Source organism: Alnus glutinosa, chromosome 11 (genome assembly GCF_958979055.1).
Source record: "Alnus glutinosa chromosome 11, dhAlnGlut1.1, whole genome shotgun sequence".
In the NCBI taxonomy this organism is placed as follows: domain Eukaryota; kingdom Viridiplantae; phylum Streptophyta; class Magnoliopsida; order Fagales; family Betulaceae; genus Alnus; species Alnus glutinosa.
The window spans coordinates 5349402-5374333 of record NC_084896.1 but is presented as its reverse complement, the minus strand read 5'-3'; the positions used below and the strand labels follow the sequence as shown (position 1 = coordinate 5374333).

Sequence of the window (24932 nt, the reverse complement as noted above, 5' to 3'; positions counted from 1 at the left end):
ACGTTATTCTTGGTCTCACCGGCCAGATTAATGTGCTGTAATCTCGTAGATTAGTCGGCCAAATCTTTCCATGTTGGACTAACCCGGTGCAGATGCCACAAATAATTTGGTCAACGTCGCTTACAATTATGATTGGAATCGTCGCGACAAATACTCCGGCATCCCTCTCAAACACATCGACCCTCAAAAATCCTGTCGAAACCTTAAGTCACGGTGACATGCAGATCACAATTGATTTATATAGTTTTATATCTATATCTTGACATTGTCTGAACACAACACATAATTTTTTACACAATTCGTGACCCTGATATATACTCCTCAACACAAAATTAATAAGATAAAATTATAAAGTTTCATTTATTTAATTAAATGATTTGGATTAAAATTAACGTATATAATTTTATATCAATGTTTAAACACGTTGGACGAATCGCTACGGAATAAAAGGAATATCTCAAAATTGGTGTTGGAAACTTAAAAAATTGTAAAATGTGAGGAAAAGAACTCCTCATGTGAAGATATTAAATTAGAGCTGTATAACATCGTCTTTGACCGAGACCAAGCAATTGGGTTGAGTCCCCATGACACCTAATTAATAAAAGAAGAAAAAATAGAGTCCACATGACTCCATTGACGGGTGCAGAAAGTGCCTTTACCCACTTGCAGTGGGGGCCCTAACCCCAACAAAATTCCGGATTATATATATAAACGATCCTGATCTTAGATTCCTACTGACAGGTAGGGTAGTGAAATTTAATATGAAATTTAAGTTTTTATAGAATTTATGGGTGAATTTATTTCAACGCCACGTTATAAGTCTAATAGTGAGCCCAAACAATGGTTTTTTTTTTTTTATTATTATTTTTTATTTTTTTATTTTTTTATTTTTAATAAGGATCTTTCTACAATTGTTTGTCTAAATTTGAGAGAAATCAGACAAGTGATTATGAGAGACTACTTATAGGGCTCATCTGACTAGATAAGTGGTTGGATAGCCTAATTTTTATTTAGTTAAATAGGTCTATAAGTGGTCTCTCACAATTGACTAATGCTAAAAGTTCCTCTTCTTGTGTCCCTAAAAAAATGAGGTGACTTTTAAATGACAATTGGACTTTTGATTGATCACTATTGAATTTTCATCAAATGGTGATTTTTGAAGGAACACAAAAGTGACATATGAGGTACTTCTAAAATTACTCATCACAATCACCTGCCTAAATTCTTTCAAATTCAGGCAATTATAGAGGATCCTAATCCATTTTTGGGCCATCATGACAAAATTACGAAGTGATAACTTTTGTCGTGCCTAATTTTTTGTTTCATTACAGATAATTTCTTTCAATTGAAAAATGTTACTTATATTTTGATCATTTTCACACTTTTAAGTACATACTCTATTGATCTGGTACTAAAAATCACTATTAAATTTTGAATGGATCAATAGATCACTATTAAATTTTGAATCCAATAGTAATTTTAAGTATAACTTTAAAGAATGTGAAAGAAAAATTATGTATTGCATTTCTCTTTCCAATTTGTTGTCCACTTTGCTTAGAACAAGTGAACAACTATTTCTCTTGCATTTGTCAACTCTCTCTCAAATAATTTAGTTGTTCCTTGAGAATTTCAATTCAAATTAGATACATGATAATTTTAGTTTTCTAAAAGAGCGTAAGTTTGTAATTTAACACTTTAATTTTTGCGTTTTTGTTTTTTTTTTTTATTGGTGCCTACCTATTACCTTAAAAATATAATACATTGACATTCCAAAACACAACTCCTGATCACTTTTGCTCACGGAACAACTTTTATTTTTATTTATTTTTAGAAAAAAGACCCTAAAGCTAGTTAAGCAAAAATATTATATCCCATTGATCTTTTGCCAAGCGAACAAATTAAGATGGTCAGAAATTATGTCTTGGGGTGACAATGTATTATACCACTATCTCGTTACCTTAATAATTTTTTTTTTTTTAATCTTGTATAAAGTATGATAAATATATTTTTACACAATACACACATTGATATAAAATATTTTATTTCTATTTTAAATTGTCCTTTTTTATGTAGTAAAATCCAAAGTCTCCATATTTATCCACACGCAACAAGCACTGTTCCCAAACCCAACCGTCCTTCTTCGCCTTCGTCTTCTTCTGAGCATATCTATGTATATATCCCCAAATATTACAAAAGCTCAAAGCTAGAGAGAGAGAGAGAGAGAGAGAGAGATGGGTTATGCTAAGGTGCTTCTGGGTGTGCTCCTAGTCTCTGCTCTGGCCGCCACATCAACAGCTCAGCAACCGGCACGATTTAAATGCAGCAAAGAGAACGCCACGTGCACCGCCCTGATCGACTACACGTCCCCCAACAAGACGACCCTCTCCGCCATCCAAAAGCTCTTCCAAGTCAAGAAGTTCCGCAACCTCCTCGGCGCCAACAACTTCTCAAGCTCCACCTCAGACAAGCAGGTCGTCAACGCGACGCAGACGATCCGAATCCCCTTCACCTGCGTCTGCTCCAACGGCATAGGTCTCTCCAACCGTAGCCCCGTCTACACCGTCGTGAAAGATGATGGGTTGTCCCACATCGCCGTCGACGTGTTTTCTGGACTGGTAATGTTAAATTCGCGATAAATTTAGTATGGTGGATAATAATTTTTCCAAATATTTTCTGATTTATCATTGGGATTATAATTTATAATATTCGATATTATATTTTAGAAAATAATGGTTTTAATTAATTGATATTTAACAGGTAACGTACCAGCAAATCGCGGACGTTAATGGGATTCCTGATGTGAACAAGATTGACGTGGGGCAGAAGCTGTGGATCCCACTTCCGTGCAGCTGTGATGACGTGGATGCGATCACGGTCGTCCATTATGGGCTCCTGGTGAAATCCGGGAGCTCGGTGGAGGGGATAGCGGAGTCGTATGGGACCACGTCAGCTACTCTGCTGAGCCTCAATCAGATGGTTAATGCTAGTGATCTGAAGGCCGGTCAAGTTCTTGATGTCCCCCTCAAAGGTTCGTCTTTGCTTTTCGAAAAATGTCTCCATGAATGTAATTGGAAGTATTAAAATTTGAGTAATTCTATTCTGTAGACTATGTGCAACTGTTATATAATTTAACAACGTGACAGTAAAAATCGGATTATAATTTTTTACAATTATAAGGAATTGTAGATTCTCAAATTATAGCATTTATGCCGTTTTCTTTACATCGAAGATTCGAAATGCTTGAAAAATACTACCGACTAAATTCTCAACCGTAACATGCTACAATTTTAATAGGTAGCATTTTTCAAGCATTTCAATGTAAAAAATGGCCTAAATACTATAATTTGAGACGAGCCTAATCCGTAAAAATCAGTCTTTAGATTAGTAATTGATTTTTTTTTTTTTTTTTTTTTTAATTTGTAAAAATAAATAAGTAATTCATTTGTCCTGCTAGTACATAAACTTGTTGTAGGATTAACTTGAAAAAACGTTTGGCTTGATGGGGGATATTCTCTAAAGTTGAAACTGGCAAAAGTATATTCAATTTAAGAAGTCATGATGGCAGAGTTGGATCGGGGGCAATCAATTGCATGCAATACGGACAGTTAATTGCACTCGTTCCCGCCTCCCGGTCCCGAGATGGAACGCCCCGCTGGGTTGCCTGTCCCCAGTAAGCACATAGTCTTGTCAATTCATTAAGCCGATATGGTCCCCAGGGATCTTGTCTTACATTATCAATGGTGCCCACTGACTTGTTGCTGATGTCTAAGCCTCGCAAATGGTATGACATAATAGTCGGGTGCAAATAGTTTATGATGTGAATTTGAAGATTTTTTCAAGATTTATTTGATTGGATTCACTTTTTTGTTTTTTGGATACTCATGGATGGGTACAAGTATTTTAATGTCACGGGGGATGCTCCAGGACAGGATGTGCTGGAAGTTGTTTTATTGACTCAATTATTGGAGTAACTAATTGTATAGATAGGGCCTTGAATAATTCTTTTTTTTTTTTTTTTTTTGAATTAAAGAGAAAGATAGTTGGCCCGAGTTCATCCTGATTTCTTGATAGGATTATCTCATGAGCAGGATCCAGCTATATAGATGTCAATTCTCAGTTCCTAATTGGGCCTAATACGAATATTTCTTGGTTGGTGGTGTTAGGGGAATAGGCTTATTAGTGGCACGACTTGAAAACTCGACACGAAATTAACGGATTGGTTGGTGGTGTTAGGGGAATAGGCTTATTAGTGGCACGACTTGAAAACTCGACACGAAATTAACGGATTAGATTGAGGGATCTGACCCGTTTAATTAAATGAGTCAGGTTAGGGTTGACCTATATAGTCTTATACTTCTGTCTCGAACGACTTGAAACTAACATACGACATTTAGGATTGATAATTTTTAATACGACTCGCGAACCCAACACAAAATTAGCAGGTTAGAGTTGAAAGATTTGGCTTGTTTAATTATATGGGTCGGATTAGGGTTGACCTATATAGTCTTATATCTATGTCTTCACACGACTCAAATCCGATACGCGAACATAAATTGCCACTTCTAAGAAATAGGTGTTTGCACGTGTGTCACTAACACAAGGTGTTTTTATAAATCAAGCTTCAAATTACTAGTGAGACCAAATATATGTCTTTTAGGACTCCAGGTTGATATCGCCTTTACAATTTCTTACATTGCTTGATGCTTTCTTGAGATTTCCTTTTGGCTTAATTAGCGTAATTCGACGTTTATAGTTATTTGAAGTAAATGATGCTCAAATGCTTAATTATTTGCAGCTTGTACATCTAATATAAGCAGCACCTCCTTGGACTACCCTTTACTTGTTGCCAAAGACACTTATTTCTACACTGCTAAAAATTGTATCAAGTGTACATGTGGCTCGGCGAACAACTATACGTCGTAAGTGTATTAATTGAATGGCTCTTTATATTTGTGTTTGTTTTTTTTCCTCTTCTTGCTGGTGGCTTCTCCAGTTTCTAAATTCATGTCATTTTGGTGAGGCCAGACTAGACTGTGAGCCTTCTGGACTAAAACCATTATCCAACTGGACAACATGCCCTGCCATGCAATGTGAAGGTGCAGGCAATCAATACATGATTGGCAACGTAACATCTTCTTCAAATTGTAACCAAACAACCTGTGCGTATACTGGTTACGACAACAGCACCATTTTTGCGAGCCTCATCACGGAGTCCACTTGTCCAGGTTGGTGCAATTTACTATCCTGCTGCACTGATTCCATTTTGTGTGTTCTACTGTCACGATCCGATCCTAAGTGCATGTCCCACATGGCTTAACTATTTGTGTGTAAGTCGATTTTTAAGAGTGAGTTTAACCTGAAACCTCTATCATCTACATAGCGACTGATGCCCAAGATTGAGGGCATTGATATTTTCATATCATCCAAATACATATAGATTGCCAATCTCACTACCATGGAATTCCCTTTAGTGCATGTTCCTTCTATGCAATCTGGGTTAAATCTTGATCTTTGCAAGATTAGAAACAACAACCAGTAATCTCTTGCACTGATTTCTTCTCTCTGGCTAGCTGTTTCATGTGCTATTACTAGCGTAATCGTCGAAAATTTCTTGATACTCAATTTTCTTTCACTTATAAATGATTATTATATAATTAACTAAATACCATTTTGTTTTTTTCATTGTTGGCAAAACAGCTTCTGCGTCTCCGACGAATGGTATTCAAGGTTTAAGATGGAACTTCATTTTCATCTCTATTCAACTGATCTTCGTTTGTCTTCATCTTTCCCATTAAGATGTAGGTAACTTTTCTATGGTTTTATCCACTCTCAACTTACTGTATTAGTACAGGAGCTGACAATTGTGATGTAGAGTGAGTACCTCATTTGATTTGATTTGATTTGATTTTGGCGTATGAGAGATTGAACTTGTAGCATCAACAAGCGGAAAATTGAAGTTTTTTGCTTGGAGGGTTATCTGTAAAGTTTTATCATCAAAAGGGAGATTTTGTTTGTCCTTATTTGATTGGTGAAACCATTTTTCCTGTGATTTATCAGATGAGCATACGTTGTGAGGCTTCACAGAAATATGTTTAGTAACACTAGCTTCCTAATGAGGAAACTCACTTACTACTGAATTCTTTATCTAATCTTTGGGTGGTTGTGATTAGGAATTCAACGGTTCGAACGGGATTGCCTAGAACTGAGAAGTTAGGGCTTTTGAGGGAAAAGGGGGCCGTAGGGAGTTTGATAGAAGTTCTAGGGTTTTCGAGAGGGGTAAAATCTATCTAAGAACTTATAAGTGATGGATACAAATACGATTGAGATGCGTAGATGAAAGATTTAGCAAAAGCTGTTAAGTATAGCTTCCCACCAATGATATAAATGTTTTATCTTGTATATGCAAATCGGTAAAAGTACATGAATAATTTATTCGTAGTATGGGCCCAAATATGTAGCAATGCGTTTTACAAGTGGTTGAGAAAAGGAATTCGAAGAAAAAAAAAGTTTCAAAGAAAAGGAAGTACAAGAAAATGAAATCAATTTTAAAATGAAAAGTCAAAGGTGGGTTCAAAGATAAAAACTTAAGTAATATGAGAGAAGAGTCAAGGAAAGAGTTAAGGTAAGATAGAGTTAGGAGTTAGTAGGGAACCAATACTCCCGTGATGACGGTTTGGTGAGCGGTTGGGTGGAAATTGTTCGTAGCAACAACTTGGTGAGCGGTTATGGTCTAGAGATGTAGGGATCACATGTGGCGCCGAACTGGTAAGTGGTCATGTTGTGGTATGTTGGGTCATACGTGGTCTAGCAAATGGTCAAGCTATGACTAGTCTTTCCCGTAATGTCGGTCGGGAGCTTGATCATAAGAAAAATCACCCTAGTTTTGGAATAAACATGTAATAAGTGGGCAAAAGAGATATTAAGACAAGGAACCAACTGTCCATGTTTTATTATTATTATTATTATTATTATTATTATTTTTAAAAAAATAACTTTTATTTATTTGTAGTTTTTATTTTATTTTATTATTATTATGGGTGACAAGTTATAATTTGTTGAGTGCTTGTATGACATTTGAAGATTTCCGTCAAAAAAATTAAACAAAAGTTGAGTGCAAGAACCTATTTTTTATTTTTGCGTAACGGGGAGCTCTTACAACATTTTGGAATAACTTCACAAAATGATATCGAATTATACGCTGTTTTGAGATGATGGTACTAAACTAGAAAACGTTTCAAATTGGAGTATCCAAGTTTCTAAACGTCTCACTTAAGGATATCTCAGTTTCTAATTCATAATTTTAAGACCTATGCTTTGAACGTTTGAAAATCAAGATCTCTGTTTAGCTTTTTCATCGCATTGGGGATAAAAAAGAACCTAAAAAAAACAATAGTATCCCTTACATAAAAAGATTTTTTAAGGGGACATGTGTCGCCTTCTATTTGGGTATGATGTCGCAACACCGTTGAAAATTTAACAAAAGATAGGCGAAATGACCTATTTAATAAAAGTTCTAGTATTAGGAAGTAAATTGATAAAATTTAAACCTTAGGGATCGATTTGAGAAACAATGATACCTTGAGAACCTTTGAAGCATTTTTCCCTTAAAAACAATAACCTTCACTAATTTTTGCATACCTTTTTGTCATCCTAAGCCTACTTAAGGAAATAAAAAACTTGGCTTCCATTAGAACAAAAGGGGCAATATTTTTCTCTTCCTTTTTTGTTTAGTACTCTTGTGAAAGCAATATTCTAATAAATGCTTTCCTTCTATATCAAAAAAAAAATAAAAAAAATATTGTTTTCTTATGAGGTAATTACCTTTTTCCTCTTGAATTACCAGTTATTGTCAATATGCTACCACGAACTGACACTTTGACCAAAAAAGAACATGCAACTACCATTTTTGTACCTTTACCCCTTCAGTCAAATTCGTGATAAGACTCAAATACCTAACTCAATTTTCAAATTTACATATAATACCTTAAAATTAAACAATTAAAAGAATAAAAGAAAAATAAAAAGGAAAAGGAAAAGTGGCAGCCACCCCCTCTATTTTATATAATTACTGTTTGAGGGTATTTCTATCTTTAAACAAAATTCAACATTTAAAAATTGAATATTCCGTCTAAGTTAACGAGATTCCCTAATGGAAGGAGTATAAAGGTACAAAAATGGTAGTTGCATGCTCTCTTTTGGTTGATGTGTCTTTCGTGGTAGCATGTTGACAATTGCCGGTAGTTCATGGGGGAAATGTAATTACCCCCTAATATAAATTTTTGTGCAAAAAGCAACAGACAGTCACCAATAGAAATAGAGAACACATGAGGAAGGGGGAAATAAATATAAAAACAAGTATGAACTACAAATAACCTTTTGCCATAGTTTGATGGGGAGAATTAAACCGTATTTGAAGACATATTCAAATGAATCCATATCTTCTGAACTAGGAAGACTTACTCACCCACTCTGTCATGCATAGATGTGTAGAACCAAAGACAAGATAAATTATCATTAGTTGAAGACAAGCAAACAAATTAATTACAAGAATATATATAAGATGTTAATATGTATCAGAAAGGTAGAACACTATGATCCATAATCAGAGTTACGAATATCGACCAACCTCGATTCTCTGGAAGTCCCTGTGCAGGAACCACCATGGACCCCTTTTTGATAGTAATCTGAAAAAATGGATTACAAATTAGTCAAGAAGCACGAGCAGAAAACAGCAAAGATCAAATATACATAAGCAGAGCAACACTTATAGCATCTACAAAAGTCTTCAGTAACATTGACAGGCCAACAGTGAATAATGCCAACAATAACTAACTTTTGAAAAGTTGATTACAAATAAAAGTTTATATCATTAGTAATATAGGGTACTGGACCAAATATTAATAGAAGAACTAAAAAAAATATGCTTTCACATCACTAAACACCAGGAATATGACGAGCAGAGACATGCATAATAAAAATACTCATCAACAACTGCACATCGGTCCCTTGCCTACTGTCAGGATATTCAAAAAGAGCATATAACTTATGGAATGAAAGAAAATACTCATAATATTGTAAATTTTACCTCGCAAATCCTGCCATTGTTCGTAGGCCCATAAAGAGTGTCAACCCCAACCAAACCCCAGGAAGACCAATAATTGAAGGAGCATAGAGCAAAAATACTGAACATATTGCCCCCACTGTCATCTATAAAATCAATTAAAAATGTCAGGGAAGCAATATGTACAACTAAGGATATCTCAAAGAAGTTTTAACTCTTAATAAGCCAGGCTTACCATCGACCAAGCTGCATATGGGAAGTCTGAAATACCATAATGGAGACCATCAAAAATATACGCCAGTGCATTTAAAGGTTGACTAGCACTAACAAACTGTCACAAATTTTAGATGAAATCATTAGAAATATGCAAAGGCACCAACAGTTATAACAACTTTAAAGCTATAGAAAAATTAAACAAATTGCAGAACAAAAGTGTCCAGACATACCAATACCCCAGTTCTAACAATTTCTAAAACTTCAGCATCCTTGGTGAACACGGTAGCCAAAGAACCAAAAGATACACCCAGAATTGCAGACAAGGAAATTCCAGTGACCAATCCTATCTGGAAAAACATGCCACATCAAGTCCTCAACAGAATCTATCCAAATTTTTGTGCATCAGACACTCGGAATACAATGGAGAAGCATACAAGATATGCTTACCTTTAATACAAGGTGTGTAATGTCCTTTACAGCCCCGTAGTCACCTTTAGATAAAGAACTCGCAATCAGGGCCTACAAATAGATCCAATTTAGAAGTCAACAAAAATACAATCTAGTCTGTAGGTATCCTGATAACCAAATGTAGCATCTCCTAGTAAGTGAACTACATATTCTTAGAGAGTTGCTTGGAGGAGAGTAAATTCCAACAATTAAATGCAGAAAGATACATTTTTCCTTTTCGTTAGAGTAAAATGTTTTCCCAAAGGTCCTTATCACATATTTTCCATTCTTCAACCAGTTGGCAGACTTTCCCTGTGTTTATGTATAATCTACTGCAACAGTGTCTTATTTTACCCACAGTCAATCCGCAGAGCTGATCATTCCAACCAAATAGAAATTGAATGGATGATGATAGCATGGGAACAAGTAAATAAGAATGTTATGACAACATATCAGAAATCGTTTGAAGAAAGAATTTAATACCTGACCAGATGCAGCAAGTGCATCTGTAAGGAGGGATACGGCTAACCATACTTGAATACATATCTGATGTGCAGCCATAGCTACCGGACCTTGACGAGCAGCCATCGATGTCCCCAATGTCATGGTTGTAAGGACAGCAAGAGTTCTTCCAAGAAGAAAGCCACCTACAGCAGCCAATAATTGATAAGCGGAGCTATTGAAATTCATTTGAAGGAGAGAAAAAGGCCTAACATGTTCCATCAGCAAACTAATGTCAATTTTTTTTTTTTGAAAAGAATGTCAATTACTATCATAGTAGCATACTAACACAAATGTGCAACTGATCGAAACAAAACTATAGTCATATCAACCTTCTAAATATTTAAGGAGTAAGGAGAGACTTGTTTGGGGTGAAAGAAAACCAAAAAATAGTGAAACATTGCACCATCCAAAATCAATGTACTGTTCCATCAGCAAACTAATGTCAATTACCATCATAATAGCAAAATTCATGCAAATGTGCAACTGACTGAAACAAAAGTTTAGTCATATCAACCTTCTCCTTATAACGAGAGACTTATTTGGGTTTTTTTTTTTGGTGGGGGGGGGGGGGGGGGGGGGGGGTTGGGAGGAGGGAAGGAATGTTAACCTTTCTAAAAATATTAGTGAAAAAAAAAAATAGAATCAAGAGAGTTAATACTGAGAAAAATACAAAGAACTTACCCGATTTTAAATATCCACCAAACTGAAGTGATCCCATCTTTGGAGGCAATAATATAGCTCTCTTGTTTAATTGCCAGATCAGTAAGGAGGTAACAATGTATCTGAAGCATAAATTTTCAAGCATGATTGTTGTAAAATAAGGCCAAAAAGGAAGATAGACGAAGAAGTAAATAAATCCAGAAAAGCACATACTGAGACACAACAGTGGATATGGCTGCTCCAGTTGCACCCAATTGAAAATAATACATAAGAGTGGGAAACAAAAATACAGCTAATAGATTACCAATGCCTGCATACAGAACAAAAAATGAATTAGCAGAAAGAGAAGCACAAGATATGAAGAAAAACAGAACTAGGATCTTGATAAAGAGTCAATTGGAAAAAACAAAGGTAACAAATTGGAAGCAACATACAGAAGTCACCAGATAAAGATGACACTAAAAATATAAGAACTTCTCATACATTCTTATGTTTCTAGAGAGTTGCAAACAACTAAGTCTAGAGACCAACATCAACTTCTTGCTTTTCAGTGCTAAACATCTTGCACTAAAATCTGTCTCACTTTCTCGATGGAAAATAAAGTCATTATTAGGATGAAGGGCACTGATGCAGATGCCCAGACAGATACCCAATAATGGGGACGTTGAAAAACTACACATTGATTTCATTATTTTTTTATTAAGTTCCTTATTCTTCAACATAAAACAGTTTCCTCATATGCAATAGTTGGGCAACGTCTCCATAGCTTGCTTCGCCAGAACCCTTTTATTGTTAAATGGATGAGATGTATCCATCTAAGTATAACCCTTGAATCTAAAATAAGACGATAAATATCACTAGGAACCTAGAAACCACGGAGAAACAATAGTTCCACCCCCTCCCCAACCCGAAAACAAACACAAAAAAGGCCCTTAAGCCAAACAAAAGAAATATGATGCGACTTAGATGATGATGAAATGAGCATGCATTTCACAAGGCATGCCATTTGTTCTTTTTATTCCTCAATCCAAAACATACGAGAAACCATTAGAAAGCAAAACCAAAAATGTAAATGCAAGGCACAAAATAACTTGGTAAAAGAAAAACTAACATGCTTGAGTATTATGACATAGGATATGAATGTTTGTTTAGTCTATATAAGAAGATATCGTTGTCAACAAAAGTGTTACTACACTAATTAAACCCAAACACTTGCCTAGACAAAAAACGGGAGTTTTTGTATCCTTAAAACCACGGAAAACACCCTGAAGAGCCAAAGACACCACAACTGCAGGAGCACCAAGTGCTCTAAGTGAAAGAAATCGTTGTGCTGGAATGCGCATGGGCGAAGCCTGTTTAGAAAATGACACCAGAAAAAACATATTCCTTGTAAATAAATAAGAGTTCATTTGCCTGAGAAAAAAAAAAGACAGATCTACAAGAAAATAAAGGACAATTAAAATCCTGTAATTACCTAGTAGCCCTATAGACCGAAGTCCAAATGCACTATACCCGATAGAGTGAGAAAATATACATTCATAAACAAAAATCTATAATGACTAATGCATATTTTAACATACATATATACACATTCATATAAAAACTTCATACATATTTAAACTCTCTCTCTCACACACACACACACACACACACACATATATATATATATATATAGAGAGAGAGAGAGAGAGAGAGAGAGGGAATGTATGGGTGTGCATGTGTCTTCATGTACGAGTATGCACCTACATGTATGCATCAGTATAAAGAGAGGGAAGGGAGGAGGCTGTGATTAAGAATCGTATTATGTAAACCTAAGCATGTGCTAAAACTTACTGATGATATACCCATCAAATCTAGAAACTTTCCAGATCCCAAATACAAGGCTAAAGCCTCAATAATACCAATCCCAACTGCTAAAAGTAAAGCTGTAGACACTGAAGCTAGTTGCTTTCTTTCAGGTACTCCACTAAATGGTTTACCATTAGTACTGCCTTTTAGACAACCCCCTTCTGTTCAACAATCAGAAAAAATTAGTACAGAACATGAAGATATTGAGTCAATAATATGCCTAAATTTATAATAAAACCAGACTCAAATACAAGTTCAACAGAAACAGTTAAGGCATCAACCATCAATTGTACTTCACCTGAAGTGGAATCTTCGCGTGCATTTTTTGAAATGTCTTCAGCAACAAAAGAAGTAGCAACACTAAGGAGAGGAATATTAAATAGCTTTGATACGTAGTTAAAAATATTTGTGGAAACACCAGCTGAACCCAACTCCACAGGACCTATGGGAATAATGGGAAAAAAAGAAAAGAAAAAAGGAATGGGTTAAAGCTCCATAGCTACAAATGCAAAAATAGAGATTAGTTTCAGCTTTGATAATTCTAAAGTCAGAACTGATGCAAACAGAAATGAGCTTGAGGTTGATTAAATTCAAGTTTTCCAAAATACTGATCAACAAATTCATTTATGGTTTTCTAGTGACTTCCTGCCACAACATTTGAACAACTTCAGTTTGAGAACAATAAAACCAGCCATTCAGTAGGTAAATACATATCATGATTTCTTATATTACCTAATACTTAATTGTCCATTAAATTACTTCTTAGCATACCTTACCATTTTTAAAACATTAGAGATGGCAATGGCCATCTGAATTAGCAATTCAGAAAATTTTCATTTTAAATAATTACTTCATGCTTAAACTCAATATTACTATAACATAACCTCGCAAAGGATGCTAATCTTTCTCAGTGTCAAAGGACAAAGAAACCAAATACATCACATATAAGTGACCAAAAAATAATCAACAAAACACAAGATATCATCATGGAACAAAATATATATATATATATATATATATATATATATAAACCACAATGTACCTAATCTACCGATATAAGCAGTCTCCATCAGCTGTGCTAAGGGTTCAAGAGCCTGTCCAGCAATGGCAGGCAAAGAAAGCATTAAAAGTTCACGCTTGACATCTTGAGACTGTGATTGACGGACAGGAGTTCCTGTCAATTCACTGCAAACAAATTAAGAAAATTGATACTAGTACATAAGAATCATTATATGAAAAAACAAAAAAACAAAAACAAAAACAAAAAACACAAAAAAACAAAAAAACAAAACTTTTAAAGAAACCAAGCATAATAACATCTCACACAATATGTAGTGAATCAATAATCTAAAGGCATGCATATTATGGTTAGCATGTTGCTTGCATATCACTGCAGACATCTTCTTGCTGATATACAACTCAAAAAGAGGGTCTCGACCATACACAAGCACACGCACAGAGACAAAAAGAGAGAAAGATAATCCTAATATTTATTTTCTACCAGTTGCCATATCAAACAACTTTAAATAATGTCAAATGGTGATAATCAGGTCTATAGCTCTCAAGAGGCTATACCCCCTATGCATGAAGGCCACATTTAGTTAAGAGCTCCATCCAGTAACCCACTGAGATTAATATCTAAGTCTCCTGTCCACCTTAGAAGTTTTATGTACCAGCCTTGTGCTCCCAGCTTTTAATGCAAATCTTCTTCAGCGGAAAAAGAAATTTTGTGTAATGGTTACTTCTAAAATGTTACATGCAGACTCAAAATATAAGTAAAAATTGTTTCCCAATACCACCTTAACGTGTTCATTAAAAGATGGATTAGGAATTGGAAAAGTGCCATCCCAACACAAAGAAGGGGAGATGGGGAAATGAGAGAGAGGTTACAATATAAAAGCTATGACATTTACATTACCACTCCATAGTATTAAGTTGAATGGTTTCACTATAAATCAGAACTGCCCAGAATATATATATACACACACACACTTAGGAAAAGTAATAGCAAAACAAAACTAGAAATAAAGGGGGTAAATGTGGGACAGACAACTTAAGTCAAAATGTTTTCAGGCCCGAATCATGTGTTACTTATTTTCATATTACTGTCAAGTATATTTCAGAAAAAACAATTCATAATTACATGCTGCACTATTGTGCCTATGTCTATATGAAGAGGTAAGTAATATGGATAAGTAACATTACAAAAATTGAAACTAGAGAATTCAAAGCCTCTAATACATGCCACGGTCAAGGAAATACACATACCATCAGAACTATAACAGTTCGTATGTACAAATAGTAGGATAAAAGGATTAAGGTCTTACGGAGTAGTGTCCTCCCCTGAACTGCACAAGACCTCTTCTTCCCCTACAGCCAATCTTTCTTCCACATCAGAGGCACCCACATCACAATCTGAACTCAACTGGCTACTGCACACATTAAACCTGGGTTTTCTCCGACGGGTCAACAGCGGTGACAATAGTGTTCTACGCCTTGAAGACAAATGGCATTTCCCCACTATGTCTGCATTGCCTATCCCCTTCCTATCAATTGGCACAGAGGAATTACGAACATTGCCACATCGCGATGAAGATAATGGCCTCGTTGGTTTCGTAATAACACCCTTACTCAATCGGGTGGCTGACATCGTTATCAATTCTTGTTATTTCTTACAAAATCAGAATAAGCGCCTAAAAATCCAAAAATAAATTAATAAATAAATCACCAAAAAATATGCGAGCGAAATATTAGAATCAGATTAATTATTACATTTTGACATTCAGAATTGTTCTAATTACACGAAAGATGGTCCAACAGAGCAGCAAAATTCGAGAAAATCCAAACTTTTAAACACTGATGAAAGCATTGGTTAAATTCAAACATCCCAAAACGCACACAAATTACGAAAAATTAAAATCTTTAAATTCTAAATTACATTTCAATTTGTTCAGGATTAGCGTAACGAGAGCACAGTCGAAACACATGAAAACAGAGTGTAAGACACAAAACCTCAATTACGGCGAATTATAACGAGAACACAGCGTAGGGAGCCGGAAATGCGTCAACTTCACGTTGTTTAGAGCGTAAGGGTCCCGCGGGAAAGCAAAGTACGGCGCTAGAACACGAAAAAGGTTGGCAGAGCCCTCTGTTTGGTTCCCTGGAAAAAAGGAGAGAAAAAGCGAAGGAAAATGGAGATCATAAATAGGAGATGTAGTGAAAGAGAGAAAGGAATTTACCTTTCCTTTCCTTCGAAAATTAGGGCTTTAGTCGCAGAGGGAAACGAGGAAAGGGAATCGCCCTCGTAAGGTTCGCAAGTTGTTCAAAACACTGACACTCCGCCTCCACTAACTATGAAGAATGTTGGCGAGAGCGGTTTATACATGAATGCAGTTCCATTTTTTTTAGTTTGGCCCGACCGCCATATTATCTATCCCATATGACTTCAATATATTGCGATAACGTGGCATTCACTTAAATGGGAGATCTGTCACAATTTTATTGGATTTGACATATCATATTAATAGAATTTGTTAAGTTAGGAAATGAGATTTGACTCTATAAAGTAATTTTTTTTTTTTTTTTGATATACTTCGTGAACCTCTAAATTCATTTTGATACTACAAAAAGCAAGTGACGAATCCATTCATAAGCTAGCAATGGCCTGGAGTAAAAAAATAAAATTCTTATGCTTCGATTGTTTCAGCGTAAAATGGTTTTTGGAAAATAATTTCATCATTTTCCGGTGATTGGTGGGGACGAAAGTAATAGTCAACCGGAAAATGATTTGTGCTTGACAAACAATGCTTAGTAAATTTCGAAAAATGATTTACTCTTTTTAAAAGCGTAAATTATTTTCTCCAAACGGCAGACGCATTCGACCATCTTTTAAACGATGCAGTCGACCACCACCAGAATCTGGTTGGTGCTGAAATTCGACAACGTCCGGCCACCTTTTTTGAAATTTAGTCAGCCCATATTTCGGTAACCAGAATGGTCGAATTTCGGCCATTTGGCCCGAATCTTACCAGAACTGCCGGATTTCGGCCTACTAGTCGGGATCCGGTCGTTCTGACCAGATTTTGTCGCAAATGACCAGATTTTTGCCACCTTCACTGGAATTCAGTCAACCTAGATTTCGATGAAACTGTTCGGATTCCGGCCTTTATCCCGAAATTCGGCAACAGTAGCTAGAATTTAGTGAAAGTGGCTGAAATCTTGCCGATAAGTGACAGAATTTCATCACCGGTGATTTTTATATTATTTTACATTAATGTTTCTATGTTGTGAATAAAAATTGGTTTTTATTAGCTGATATGATTGAATGAAAATAAAATATATATATATTTGTAATTTTTCGTACTCGTCAAACACCAAAAAATGTTTTCAGCGAAAAACATTTTTTTGAAATTATTTTACGATGGAAACTATTTTACGTCGAAACAAACAGAATATTAATAAATTGTAAGACAAGTCATTGAGACAAACTTTGTGTACAAGTACAAAACATAAGAAGAAAAAAGAAGTTAACAATAGGCTTAGCTGCTCAGGCTACATGAGAAATGTAAAAAATTAAAAAAAAAATAATAATAAAAAAGTGTCATTCCAACTCAATTGTGTGATGGAAGCCAAGAAATACATGAGAAAATGAAACGAAGAAGTAAAAAAAATTTAAGGGTTAGTTTGGCAAACCACTCAAATTTTTCTTCTATTTTTTTTTTCACATTTCTCAAAAAAAACATTCTAACACTTTTACACTTTTTATATCACATCAATCATTTTTTATTATTATTCAAATAAAAAAACCTACTACAAAACAAAACTTTTTCAATTTTTTATAAAATATTCCTAAATTTTATATCACATCAATCACCTTTTATTACACAACACACAAACATTTCACAACTCAATTACTTACCAAACAAGCCCTTAATGTTAAGAGGTAATGGCTCCTATGACCTTGCCTCTTCTCTAATGCTAATAGCCCACTTGACCCACCATCTTCTTCTTTTTTTCTTTTTATTTATTTTTTATTTTATTTTAAAGTCTATAGGACAAGTTACTAAGACAAACTTTGCGTACAAGTACAAAACATAGGAAAAAAAAGTTAACAATAGGCTCATTTTACATAGGAAATGTTAAAAAAAAGAAAGAAAAGAAAACGTCTTAATCCAACTCAATCATGTGGTGAAAGCCAAGAAGTACATGAGAAAATGAAAATGATAAGTAAAAAGTTTGAGATAGTATTTGTAGAACCAAGAAGTGCAAGAAAATTATCCTCTTAATTTTTTTGAGCAGAAAAAAATTAATTTGAGATTTCAGTTGAAGTATTTTGAACTTGATATGCATAATAATTCGAAATTGCAAAACTTGTCTTTTATTATAGAAATATGTCAAGGATTGACAGAGACAGAAAAATCAAAGACATACCACCTTATTGAGAGATTAATTAGTCATGTTTTAAAGCTTCCAGTATTTACAGTGATTACCGAACGAGCATTTTCAGCTATGAAAGTTGTTAAAATAAGACTTCGCAACAAAATGGATGATGAATTTCTTGCAAATGGTTTAATTGTCTATATTGAAAGGGAAATTGTTGAGAGCTTCAATTTAGATTCGATACTTGATGATTTTGTTTCTCTAAGATGATATAAACTAGATTTTTAAACATTTTATATTTCTGTCCTTTTGTACTAGCTTGTGCCTGTTTCATTGCTAATATATTAATTTTGGCACATATTTATGAACTTTTATAATATGCTTTTCGTGATACACATTGTGTGACAAATTACTCAATTTTTATTTTAAATTGTGTTTATCTTACTTTTAGTTTAACTCTTTCAATCACAATTATCTAGCTTTGCCACTGTAGTGAAACAACCGTAAGAAAAGGTTTTGTTTGTTAATAATTTTTAGAGAATTTGTTTATATTTTGTTTGAAAAAAAATTCACATTCCGTGTTTTGGATGGTTTGATATATGAGAAATATTAGACTTCTCAAAATTTTCTTCCAAAATTTTATTCCCAAATGATATGTCATAATCTTATGAGATAATGATATATTTCTCAAAATGATAAATCATATGAAATTGTGACACATCATTTAGGGACTAAATTTTGATTTTTTTTTTTAAATGTGTAGCATTTCCCTTTATATATCTTAGAATATGCTTTTTATGGAAAATTATGTCTCATTTGGAGAGCCTATATATCTCGTGTCTCATTCACAGGCCCACGCTTGTGAATCTTGGGATATGTTTGCCATAGGGATAGGTAGGTCCCATTTACGGGATCGAATATGTAAATGTCAGAGTTGTAGCCGCCATTTGGGTCACAGCTACAGCTGTTGCTCGCTGATTGGGTTGTATTACTTCAGATTCACGCTTATTATCTAACATGTATATGGGCCTAACCTATCTGAAAAAAAAGGAGAATGTATATGGGCCTCTTTTCTTCTTTTGCTCCATTGGAGAGATGTGGGCTGCCTCAATTTTAATATTTTCTTTGAAGTAATCCAATTTCAGCAGGATTTTTTTTTTTTTTTGTTTAAAGAAAAATTACTGATTTTATTGATAACAAAAAATCAACCGGGGCAATAAACTCTACAAAATCAGAGATGAAGACTTTGATAAAACAATCTCACGAATACAATCTATCCAAGTACTATGATTAGTATTGTGAGATCCTACTTGTGCTAGAATACAGGCAGCCGAATTTGCCCTTCCTTTTGTATGGTAGGTTTGCCAACTATGAAATCCTGCAAGAACTGCGTGAATATTTACAATAATATTTTCATACTTGCTCCAATTCTCACATGTATAGTTAATGGCCTGTAGCACAAGAAGAGAATTTCCCTCCAAAATAATTCTTGTAAAGCCCTGGTTCCTGCAGAATTCTATCATTTGAAACACCGCCAAAGTCTCTCCAACCATTGGTTCAACTGAGATATTTACTGGTAGACAGAAAGCAGCATTCACCTTCCACTGAAAATCCCGTACAATACCTTCATAACCCAATCTTCCATTTTTTTTTTTTTTTTTTTTTTATTATTATTATTTTTTTTGATCAATGGCAACATCCCAATTTGCCTTGTATGTGCTAGTTGGTGGTGATTTCCACACAATATCTTCAGCAATAGCACCCGTATCCTCGGCCTCATGCACCAACGTAACAGGCTCCTGAGCTCCTTTATATTTTGCTATGTGGTTTTTTGCTATAAGGATCCAAGTCGTTTGAGTGAAGAAAGTTCCCCCCATGAACGAAGTTATTTCTCCAAAACCACAATTGTCAGGCCACCTCAGCATAAAAATCAACTTCATTAGGTCTAAACTTACCAAACAAGTATTCCAAAACCTCCACAAACGAGTTACCTGATATAGTGCACTTTTGGATCTTCATTTCACAACTCCCCCAAACATCATAGGCTGAAGGACACGTCCATAACACATGAAAAATAGTTTCCGGTTCTGATTTGCAGAAAATATAGGACGTATCCAAATCCATGTCTCTTCGATGTAAATTATCCCTCGTGGAAAGGATATTATGACAGTGGAAAGGATATTATGACAGGACCCTCCAAAAAAAATTTTAAGAGGATTAATTTTGCACCTTCATCCCCCATATCTTCTTCCACAAGCTATGCAACTCAGACTGATCGAACTGAGCATTTACCACATGTAGCTTCTAGTCGATCCTTTTCCATATGATAAGCACTGTGCACAGTGATGTCCCCTGTGGTAGTCCCCCGCTAGATCAACGTGTCCTTGTCACTATGAAAAAAAGCAAATTCTGGACGGTTTAAAATCGTCCAAAAATGCAAAAAAAACCGTATGGAATCAATTCCAAATAGTTTTTTCTAATATAATGTCGCTAAATAAATTTATGGACGGTTTGAACAAAACCGTCCGCAATTACAGACGGTTTTGCTCAAACTGTCCAAAATAGGTTCTGGACAGTTTTGAGAAAAACCGTCCAGAATTTATTATTATTTTTTAATATAATTATTATTTTTTTCGTCCACAGAAAATTAGCTTCCGTCACCATTGATATTAGCTCCGGTCACCACTGAAATTAGCTCCGGTCACCACTAAAATTAGCTCCAGTCACTACCGAAAATCTGCTCCGGTTATCACCATCCACAATCCAGCCTCTCAGTTGCACCAAACCCCCCACCGAAACCTAGAAACACCGAAACCCAGAAACACGAAACAACCTGGATCATCGAAACAACCCAGAAACACCGAAACCCACCCCAATTACCAACCCATTAGCTCCAACCCCAAACGACCCAGAGCTGGTTTCGACCGGAAATCCCGACGTTCTAGCCAGATACCCCGAAAATCCACACACAGAAACACAACCCAGAATCACCGAAACCCACCCCAATTACCAACTTGTTAGCTCCAACCCCGAACGACCCAGAGCCAGTTTTGGCCGGATCCAGCCGAAAATCCCGGCATCCTCGCCAGATCCGCCGGAAACCCACGCACACCTGCGTGGGTTTCACAGATTCGGCCCTCCATCTCCGGTACTCTCTCCCACCGTTCCAGTAGTCCCGATCCCGCGGTTCTGTCCAGATCCTATCGCTCGTCTTCATTCGCCAGCCGAATTGAGAAGAAGAAGATCAACGAGACCTACACACCCTGCCTCTTGGGAATTCTTGGGCAAGTCTGTGAATAAAGTAATGTGATATTCGTTGATAAATTTGAAAGAGACGGTTGAGATGTGGGGTGTTATTTTGTGGTGCGGATCGATGACATGGAATTAATAAGGATGAGTTTTAGTTTTTGAAATTTCAGACGGTTTCATTTAAATCGTCTGTAAATTTTGTAGACGGTTTTATTGAAACCGTCTGAAAAATAATTTCCAGACGGTTTTATTTAAAACCATCTGGAAATTTACAGACGGTTTCATTAAAACCGTCTGGAAATTTATATTTTTAGACGGTTCATCTAAACCGTCTATAAATTTACAGACGGTTTTTTTTAAACCGTCGTAATTTATTTTTTTATGGACGGTTTTCAAAAAACCGTTTATAAAAATTTAATTTTAGACGGTTTTTAAAACTGTCTAGAAAAAAACCGTCCAAAATTTGCGTTTTTTTTTTTTTTTGTAGTGTGTGGCCATACCTACTCAGTGAGATTTGTGAAATAATATCTGCTTCCGGTTGGCTTACAAAAAATAGAATAGATAAGTTGCCTGTTCCACCAATGAGAGTTCGGGTCAATCAAGCTACTAACCAGAGACGGAGGGAGGGGGGGGCTGGCAGGGGCCATGGCCCCCCCCCCAATTTCCTTGAAAATTTTTTTTTCTTATGTTAAAAAAAAATAAATATATATATATATATATAAGTTAAAAAATTAAAAATTTAGCCTATTGGCCCCTGTCAATAATTTTTTTTTTCCACTGGCCCCTGCTCATAAGAACTTCTGGCTCCGTCCCTGCTACTAACCATAGCATCTGCATGAAGTGTAACTTGTGGAGATTGAATTGCATGAGTAGTTGGGGTGGGAAGCCATTTATCATGCCAAATTTTCACATCTTCGTCATCCCCAATTCTCCATACTAGTTATTCTTTGAGAAGATCTCTAGCTCTAGAAATTCTCTGCCATGCAAAAAAATGTTTGTTTTCAAGATTGGCCTCCAAAAAATTTTCCCTAGGAAAATATTTAAATTGTAAAATCTTGCCAGCTAAACTGTTAGGATTCTAAATAAGACGCCATCCCCATTTAGCAAGTAAGGATTTTCAAGCAGAATGCTAAGTTTCATTAATGATAATAATATGTTAGTGTTAAATTGGGACAAGGATCATCTCCAGTTCAAATGATAATAATATTAGCTTTGATAAATTTTTCTTATTAATGTATTTACCACAGATGAGTGATTGTAATTAGGGTTAAAAATATCCAAGCTAGACAATAAGAGTAAAATATAGAGTGGTGAATATAGTGATGATGCTAGTGTTTATAAGCATACTGCATCATTGCAGAATATATAGTATAGAATACCATATAATTAGACATTCCATTTGTTATATACTTATATCCAATAATTAATTGGGTGAATGATATATACGACATGCACTATATAGTAACGATTGCCGTGGATCATCTCACCCTCGACATGAAAAAAGCAAATCCATTGAAATTGATCTTGAAACATCAAATGAAAACATGCTAAGCTATTTGGACCCACTTATCATATCAAAACATTATTCCAAAAAAAAAAAAAAATGCTAAAATATTTGCACCAAGTCCGAACTGGATTGGCTCCAAATTAGGGAGGGTCCCCCAATAATGCTCTAGTGGCTCAAGATATAAGACTCATTTGTTTAAGTAGATAGATTCTAATAAATGAGTGTGAAGAGTAATATTACTTTTTATATTATATTATTAAATATATAATATGAACAAATCAGAAATCCCAATAACCCTAATAACCCTAACACGTAGACTAAAGCAAGTTTTACGAGTGATAAAATCTTAGATGAGACTCATGAGAGTACTAACAATAAGAAATTAACGATTAATTGGACGTTTGCTCTATTTGACAACGACTAGACCTGACCTTTGCTTATTATGTGCAAGTTTGAAGTCAGTTTATAGATTATCTTCGCCAGATGCAGCTCATTGAGTATTATGTTATATTAAAGCATCTCTGGGACAAGGCATGTTCTTTTCTTCTTCTTCTAATTTTCATTAAAAGGCCTTTTGTGATTTCAATTGAGCTAGTTGTCCTGATACACGTCGACCTATTACCGGTTATTGTGTTTTTTTGGGAGATTCCCTCATTGCATGCAAATCCAAGAAACAACAAACAATATCTAAATATTTTGTAGAGGCCAAGCACGGGTCTATAACTTCTACATGTTGTAAAATTATGTGGCTCTTCTCTTTGTTTCGTGATTTACATATTTCTCATCTTAAGGCATCTCTTTTGTTTTGTGACAGTCAAGCCGCCTTACGTATTGTTGCAAATCATGTATATCATGAAAGAACGAAGTATATTGAAATTGATTGCTATCTTATTCATGAAAAAAACAAAAAAAACAAAATTAGATAAAGCTTATATGAACTCTGCATGTTACTTTTTAACATCAATTTGCTGACATCTTTACAAAAACTCTTCTATGGATTTCTTTTATTCATCTCTTATCCGAGATGGATGTTCTTAATTATGTATACACTTCATCCTGAGGGGAAGTATCAGCAGATTAGTTAGTTAAGTTGGTTAGGTTAGTTTGATGAGCTGGATTAGTAATATTTCTGTTAATTCATTTGTTGATCAATACTTGTATAAACAGAAGGAACTATGCATCAAGTACAATAACGAGAATGCATTTTATTCGTCACATCACTTGCTCTTCTCTTTTTTTTTTTTACTATAATGTCAACTACAAGGACGAATTAAATATTTTTTATTTTTTTAAAGAAAACTTGAATGCTTTTATTACTGGCAACTTATGCATGGTTTAAGAGGAGTAATTTAAAAAATAAAAATAAAAAAAAAAAATAGAGAAGAAACGTGTAATAGAATAGGGAGATGATTGGGGTACAACCCCTTTGTACAACTTTGGCACAACCCACTCACAATGAGGTGGGGCCCATACACGTGAGCCCCACCTCATTGTGAATGGGTGTTGTGCCAAAGTTGTGATGGGGTTATATATTTATCATTTCCCAATAGAATAACACCAATCACATCTCAATCTGAAGATACACCATAGTAGCATGTAGTTGTCACTTGGCAATTTGATTTGGCCGTTGGCAAACATTGTTTTTTTCGATGTGGCCGGTTTTATTTCTCAAAGTCTAATAGCCACTCAAGATAGGAGCTCAACAAAGCTAGACAACTAAGAAGAGGCCAGGATCCAATGATGGACTAGTTGAATCATTACTTGAGACGAACAAAGTCTTTGGAAATATGTTGGAAGAGACTAATAGACATGTGGCCACCATTGCCTCTTGCTTCAAGATTGAGGCGGCGGGAGCTACGAGGAGAAAGAAGATCTTCAATGAGCTTTTGAAGATATGAGGACTTCATAGGCCATAGAGAATCAAACAAGGATAATTACTTACAATTGATACCCATAAGTTAGATTACTATAACTATAAATATTACTATCATATATGTAGTAGGTGACATTGGTATTGGTTGATGAACTTTTAACTTTTTTATGCTACTAATTAGTTTTTTC

At 35.1% G+C, this 24932-nt stretch overlaps 2 protein-coding genes across 4 annotated transcripts; one reads left to right on the top strand and one right to left on the bottom strand.

Moving 5' to 3' along the window:
- Positions 1-2117: 2117 nt before the first annotated feature.
- LOC133882161 (lysM domain-containing GPI-anchored protein 2) lies at positions 2118-6020 on the top strand. The gene is made up of 5 exons (XM_062321274.1): positions 2118-2615; positions 2758-3028; positions 4796-4919; positions 5026-5225; positions 5698-6020. The coding sequence occupies exons 1-5, from the start codon at positions 2232-2234 to the stop codon at positions 5793-5795; spliced, it is 1077 nt and encodes a 358-aa protein (XP_062177258.1). The 5' UTR covers positions 2118-2231; the 3' UTR covers positions 5796-6020.
- Positions 6021-8325: 2305 nt separating this feature from the next.
- On the bottom strand, positions 8326-16139 carry LOC133882695 (protein DETOXIFICATION 45, chloroplastic). 3 transcript variants are annotated; one of them, XM_062321907.1, is made up of 16 exons: positions 15976-16139; positions 15749-15896; positions 15064-15429; positions 13779-13921; positions 13035-13178; positions 12722-12897; positions 12105-12240; positions 11102-11198; positions 10910-11010; positions 10208-10371; positions 9725-9796; positions 9508-9624; positions 9297-9392; positions 9086-9207; positions 8627-8684; positions 8326-8469 (listed from the first exon to the last, which is right to left on the bottom strand). In XM_062321907.1, the coding sequence occupies exons 3-16, from the start codon at positions 15384-15386 to the stop codon at positions 8461-8463; spliced, it is 1758 nt and encodes a 585-aa protein (XP_062177891.1). In that variant the 5' UTR covers positions 15387-15429; positions 15749-15896; positions 15976-16139; the 3' UTR covers positions 8326-8460. The 3 variants fall into 3 exon arrangements, with proteins under 3 accessions (XP_062177891.1, XP_062177889.1, XP_062177890.1); XM_062321905.1 differs by lacking the exon at positions 8326-8469 and having other exon boundaries at positions 8486-8684; XM_062321906.1 differs by lacking the exon at positions 8326-8469 and having other exon boundaries at positions 8486-8684; positions 15749-15884.
- Positions 16140-24932: the final 8793 nt, after the last annotated feature.